Here is a 7234-nt window from a genome sequence, read left to right as displayed (position 1 = left end):
GTTCCATCAACCCGCTCCACCTTTGACCTGCCTCAGCTCGAAGCAGAACATCTCTGTTAATAGATGCTGTTGTATGGTTAGAGAGCTCCAGTGATTACCACTACAGGAGGGCATTCTGGAAAGAAAAGATCACTTTCTGCTTGTCTTGGCCATGGCGGGAGGTACAGGAAAAGACAGTGGTATTACTCAAGACTTTAACACTGATAAATGAGTTCTCCCATCAGCCCAGAAACAGTCATTTCCATTTCATTGCACTCCACATGTGGTTGTCACTGCCGTCCACGGCCGTGCCCCAAATCAGACAAAAAAGCCCTTATTGTCGAATCCAGAGCAAAGTGTTGGTGTTCTGGCATGATGTGGTTCATTCAGGACTTGTTTACTTGTGTAAAATGATTATTAATTAGGTTAATGACGGATTAAACTGGCGTTTATTTCTCCCTTTAAGATGCAATGAATTTGTGAGTGTTGATTTGTGTGTGCGATTGTGACCTACTGACCTTGACTTCCTCAGCAGGGCACCGCATGTACTATTGACCAAACGATGGAGGAGATGAGAAATCCTGATTGGAGAGGAGTCCTGACCTTGAAAACACAAGCACACACGCTTCAGGCGGTGAGGTTATCTGAGGTCATGCTCTATTGTAAAGTATGTGTGAGGAGTTCACTCCCTCTCTAACCTGATCTGAGGCAGCTTTACACCGTCCAGCGATGAATCTCTCAGATCAATCATAACAGCAGCACTGCGTGACTTTCGTTCAGAGGTGAAGTCATGGGATATATGAGATATAACTGTGCCTGGAGTGTGTGTCTGCGCGTACATGTGATTATGCGGCTGTGGCAGAGATATGGGGTCAGGTTGTTTAATCTATATTACATCACATGTATTGAACTCTTGTGTTTAACCCTTAAATGGTTTTTGTATCCTGAGGGAGACAGATATTGGAGAGCCTGGGGGAGGAACAGTGAGTGAGACAAAAATAATATACTTGGAATAAATACTCTGGTATAAACACTCCATCTTTACCTAAACATAAAATAACAAGATATACTATGAAATTCAAAATGAAAAGCAATAATTTGAAGATTATTTACATCCTATTTGTAGTGGTAATAGTAAATAATTTTCTGTGGTATTTTGTGGATTAAAAAAAATGGCAAAATACATATGATGTTATATTAAAATCATAAAATACTGAAGTGACGACAATGAATTGAATATATTATATCTTGCTGCCTGTGCCATAGCAAATTATTATTATTATTTTATTTATTTGTTTCTTGATAGCCTTAAATTTGTGAAGGATTACATGAAGGGATTGGTCACCAAAAAAAAAATACAATTCTACTCACCACAAACTCTTTTCATTATGCTATCATATACCTTCAGAATACTTAAAATATAGTGCACGAGTCTTATGGACCAAATTTTTGGCACTCTTGGAGCTTAACAAGACCATGGTCAACATAAACAGCTAAATCTCCTTTTGTACTCACCTGAAGGAAAAAAATACTTGGTTTGAGTGAATTGGAGAAAGGAAGACAGAATTTGCATTCTTGCGTGAACCACTTCTTCAAATAATAAAGTCATTGTCTTTTCTTGATTGCACAGTTAAGTAGAAATAAAAAAACTGTTTATTTCAACACCATGGTAATTTTAAATATTGTCATGTGCCGTAAAACAAATGACCTACAGTAAGACACATCGCAAAAATACAAAAATAATGTAATTTACTCAGTGAAACATAAATGCTTGATTAAAAATGTAATTTCAAAAGAGAACTCTATGTAAATAATCCTAAAGCATGCACAATCTCATGTACAAATAATATAAATATTTACATACATTCAACATGAATGCAATTTTATTCTTGGTTAAAATTAGAGCGCAATGAACTGGTGTTATGTTTCTTTGAAAAACGTCTCAATCCAGACATTTTTAGACTGGAAAAATCTTTGTTTTGAACATTGTTTATAGATTTACAGGAATATAATTTTAGTATACCATACCTTGCCCAAAGAGGCTTTAACAAAACTAATAGATTCTGACGTATTTTCAAGATCAGTCAAGATGACTGGTGTTCAAGTGGGTATTTTTGCAAAAAAGGATCTGTGTGTCACTTTTTTTAAGGGACAAGTCAAGAGATGATTAATTTCTGTCTTTGTATTTGGTTTAGAGTTCATTTCCACATCCAGAGGCTCCATGGGCATTGTGACCCATCTAACCTCACACTCGATTCCAGGCCTCATTGGTGCCTCTAGTGGTGGCGTCGGTTCCTGCCCTTGCGGAGCTCTTGAACGTGCTTCCATTTGCCCTTCTGTTTTTGCTTCTTCTCTTTGTGCCAGAGCGTTTCGCAGTACTCGTCCAGAGAGCGCACGGGGCCGCTCAACATGCGCAAGTAGTCCTTATAGCGCTGGCGAGGTTCGGTCACGGACGGATTTTCTGATGATTCCCGTGTAGCAGGTTGGTGTGCTTGGATCTGTCCGCGGTCCAGGACGTGAAGAGAGAGGTGGAGGAGGGTACGGGTGAAGCTGTGCTCCTGGGAGGTGCAGAAGTATGAACCTGCGTCGCTACGCTGGAGCCAACGAATCAGCAAACCTCGCTCGGTTATCAGCACACGCTCGTCCGGTTTGATCTGCAACAAATACACAGAATTATGGATTCTTTCATAAAAATCAACCATATCGACACATACTTTCTTGGACACACACAACAGCTTAATCACAGACAAACAGTGAATTTATGTGTCACTTGCTGGGTTTATTCTCATAAATCATTCTGCCCAGGTGCCCACAGCGAGACTCCTTCAAGGTCAGAGATCAGTCTTTAACCTCTGCGCTCCGTTTCCTGCTGACCTCACATTACACCATCTGATTGATCATTAGAATCTTATTAGACAAATGAGACAAGCTGACCACATGTTAATGCTAATGAGGGAGAAAAAGGGGGCAGAGTAGCATTATGCCCTTGGTCTTGTGATTTCAGGGTCTACTTTCAACTTAAAAGTGTTTGCATGATCTATTGCACTGATCTATATCCAAGGTGTCCATCTTTCTGGTGACCTCTGACATACAGTAGAAGTGCTCTGTGTTCTGTGCATACAAACCTGTTTGTGAAATCTGATTAATTCATATAAATCAAAAAAATTGTTTGTCACTTTGATTCACTTGATTCATTATTTAAAAATTCCCTGTGTGTGACATTTTTTGTAGTTTTGTAGCTTTTAAGTAACTTATTGTTTACTCAGAGTGCAAAAAAAAAAAAAAAAAAACATCTTCCAAATCAGGTCTTTACCCATATATGATAAACCTATAATAACGATTTATATTTTAGAAGTGTCTGGACAGATTTCACAGGAAATTTCATATTATTTGCATGCTATTTGCCTAACTGTGTAACATGGTGTTCCTACACAGAAAAAAAAGTAGCTCAGGCTGTGGATAGTGTGAAGCTGAAAGTTTGTTGTCATAACAAGCAAGAAAAATTGACCATGGATCATTCAAATTGACAAATTTTCAAAATAATGTTTGTAAAAACAGCAACAAAAACAAAACAAGATGTTCTATATCCATCTGTGCACCAATGCCTCGAACCACACTCATCCATGCAAAGTTATTCAGTAAGAGGCATGTGGATTTAGTTTTAAATCATAATGGGCCAAAGTTATATAGTGTAGCTTTAAATGCTGCTGATATCACAATTCCTTTTGATTTCGTTGTATAAATCAAGCTGATTTAAATTGCATTATTCATATTTATTATAAATTTAGGTTCAAGGCTGATGCTCTCAAGCAAAGAAAGCCATTTTCATAGATTTCGATTTAGTCAAATGAATCAGTTTCGCTGAATCATTTAAAATAACTGATTCAAACTAACAATTTATTCATAAATCAGTCATCTCCCCCATTTTAAGTCATGCTAATATTTTCTTGTATTTTCTTTCTGTAAATATCAGTTTTCCATCTCTTCACCTCCCTTCCCTTCCGTTCTTTCTCTCTCTTATTTTTTTTCCTGTTATCTGTGTTTTTGAGCCTGCTGATTTCTCCTGCTAGTCACGCTGTTGTCGTGGACTAAATCAATACAGCTGTGCAGTACGAAGAGGAGGGAAAGAAAGCTTCAAAGACACTGAATCCATGTAAAACACACACAAACCGCTTACTGCTGCATTGATTTATGCTAATCTCTCTGCCATCTAAAGGACGCTTCAAGGAAATGCAATAGTCATGATCGCACTAAACAACTCTTTATATTTGCATTTTAAATTTGGAGTGTGACTTTTAAGTGATACCTTGCAGAAATGTGTCAGGAATGAGAGGAAATAGGGCGGTTTCACACTGTCTCCTGCACCTGTGACAGCTGGAACTACAATATAAAGGCTAAGGGCACATGAGTGTCAAGATGAAACGCGTGTGTATGTCATGGAGATGTTCTGGTGTGTGGGTGTGTTTTAAGTGAATGTGTGTGTCTGTGTTTCGAATCTCGGCAGTATATCATGGCGTGTAACTCCCGCTGAAGGTTTTACTGGGGGGCAGGAGGAAACTGGCCTCTGATCACAGACGCAGGTTTAAGCGCAGCATCGGTCTCAGTGCTGGGTCAAAGGCATTAAAACCACGATACGAGGCCTCTGTCTGTCTGCGGCCCCTCCGCACACCGCTGGGTCTGCTGTGGGTTTTGAGAAAAAGAGAGAAGGTCTGGAACCTTCAGTACAGGATCTGTCTCACATCTCAAATACGAGCTGGCCTGCCGGTGACCCACAGTCCTATGGGAAATTATATTTAGTTGTAAAAAGAGGGTAGTGAAGAGCGTGGAAAAATTGGGTAGAGGGATGGAGGGAAAAAGAGGGAGAGAAGGCATGAAAGAGTGAGAACAGTCCTGTTTAGAATTGGTAGTCAATAACAGGTTCTTAGTCAAATTTTTTAAATAATACTTGCAAGATTTTCATGACGTTTGGTTCTGTTAACTGTTCCAGAATGTCAGCATGTCATAAGAAAATATGCTGCAATACTTAATGCATTTAAACTTTAGACTAAAACTTTGCTGTTGTCATGTCATATCACATTTTCAAAATGTAATTATTCAAATTACTTAGAATTAGCATACAGTAAATCTGTTAAGTGTGAAAACAATCAAATTGAATTAGTTGAACATGGTTCAAATATGGCTAGATCAAGCAAGATTAATTTAGTTAAAAAGTATGAGATTGGTTTGCATAATAAAATTGTGTGTGACAATGCAAAAGGACAACAGTAAACACACAATTTTCAGTTAAACTTACTCTTTCTTGTTTCATTTATGCAATTAAAATACATAAATCTTAAACATAGGCCTAATTATTTTTAAGTGTGTATCACCTTTGCATGCCTTTAGACTTTTTTTTTTTCAACAAAATCAATCCAAGTAAGTTTAGGCATTTTTTTAAGAATTACGTAACAAGTTAATTGTTTTTATTGAATTGTTAAAGAGCTAAAATCAGAATTGGAACCAGAATAAATAAATTCTTTACAATTCCCATCCCACAGTTCTCTTGTTGTGTTCTCAGCTATGTGGGATATGAAGGGTCCATTCTGTTATTGCAACCAGATATCTGTTCACTCTGATTCGATAAACATTCACACAAACACCCAAGAGCTGTTTTCTCTTCTATCATTCATTGTTGTCTTTTACGAGGTGAAGTGTGGGCTGATATTTTAAGATTGCACCACACGTGTGAGTGTGAGTGTGCGTGTGTTGCAGGTGTTTTGGGCAGCTGTGTGGTAGGGAGTCGTTTTGTGCTGTGGGAAAGACAGGAGAAAGAGAGGAGGAGAAGAAAAGCAGGAAGGGAAACTAAAACAAAACAAATGCATCGTAGCAGGAGTAATGTTTACTTGAGACGTGGGACTGCAGGATATTTCTAAAAGCAGGAAACGGAACGTTTTTTTCTTGAATTGCGTATACGCTGTGACATTTGTGCTGAGATTTGACCTTCTGCTGTCATGCCTCCCCATACGTGTCTTCAATTCTCTCTCTCTCACACACTCACATACTCCTGTTGGGATTAACTGTTGTGGAGATGGATCAATAAAAGGATATGCTGATCTACCACTCCAGAGTCAGATCTTGGCCCCAGTCTATTCATCACAGCTAATAAAGACAAGAGACACCCACGACACAAGGTTAAAATGACCTCTGTATCCGCACTATGAACTTTCCATTACTTTCCATAGTTCCATTACTACTCACTTGAAAGGACTACTGTTCACAAATGCTGCAAAACTCTGTGTTTCAGAAGGTAGCACAAATAAACTTCCTTCAGGCAGTATAAAGGGACAGAGATATCTGAAAGACCAATGAATTTGTATGTTTCTAAAGTAAGATATGCATGTCACCCAGGTGCGTGACTCCCAATCGACAGAAATGAAGATGAGATGAGATTAAATGCGTAGGAGTAAAACATTGAATAAGAGAGATGAATCCACCAGTGAAGGTCACTTCTTGACAGTACTGCTGTGTTCTGCATCTCTGTTTGTGTTCCCTCAGTTTCTAAGCCTCAGGCCATTTTCACTATAACCAGCAGAACTGTTCCAGTTCTCTGTTTCTCTGTTATAACACATTGTTTAGTAAGACGATCTTCAGAATTATGCAACATCTATTTTTCCTAAGCATCAGGGGGTTCAGAGTTACTGTAAATCAGCTTCTAGAGTGTGTCCAATCATAAAAAGCCTGTGATATTGAAAAGATATGACTGGAATACGCCCAGGCTATACTTTACACATTTATGCTAAGTGATGTTTAAAACACTGCCAAACAAAACAATCATTTTTAACTCCATTTTAACCATTCATTTTAGTGGTTTTATTAATATGGTTCATGTAAACAAAATAATTGATCAAATAAACAATTCACCAACTAAATTTATTTGTTGCATCTGATATAAAGTAAAATACTGAAATATATAAATAATAAATACTTATGAAATATTTACTTTTGTAGTGTAACTAACTACTTACTACAAAGGCACAGACTGAGACAATGCATGTTGATTATACCTCTTGACGGTGGTCCGCTCCTGGCTTCAGTATGAACCAGCGGATCAAGGCCTGCTGGGATTTTGAAACGCACTCAAGAAAAGAGGAGTTACTCTCTACTCCATACAACACCTTCTCCTCGACATTCCTCCCTAACACTGCCAAAGATAGAGAGAGAGAGTGATCAGCATATCAGAAAGACAGTAAAGGTATTTTTTGGGTTAGTGTTGAGA

At 38.2% G+C, this 7234-nt stretch overlaps 1 protein-coding gene across 1 annotated transcript in view; it reads right to left on the bottom strand.

Moving 5' to 3' along the window:
- Positions 1–1844: 1844 nt before the first annotated feature.
- The window catches only part of sema3d (sema domain, immunoglobulin domain (Ig), short basic domain, secreted, (semaphorin) 3D), a 45263-nt gene continuing 39873 nt past the window's right edge, over positions 1845–7234 (bottom strand). The window contains exons 17-18 of the mRNA XM_058752202.1: positions 7023–7159; positions 1845–2633 (exon numbers count right to left, since the gene is read on the bottom strand). Of these exons, the coding sequence (XP_058608185.1) occupies positions 2256–2633; positions 7023–7159 (515 nt within the window). The 3' untranslated portion in view covers positions 1845–2255. The remainder of the gene's footprint in view (positions 2634–7022; positions 7160–7234) is intronic.

This window comes from Onychostoma macrolepis, chromosome 18 (assembly GCF_012432095.1).
Source record: "Onychostoma macrolepis isolate SWU-2019 chromosome 18, ASM1243209v1, whole genome shotgun sequence".
NCBI lineage: Eukaryota > Metazoa > Chordata > Actinopteri > Cypriniformes > Cyprinidae > Onychostoma > Onychostoma macrolepis.
The sequence above is the reverse complement of the archived record's forward strand: the minus strand, read 5'-3'. Positions and strand labels throughout refer to the sequence as shown.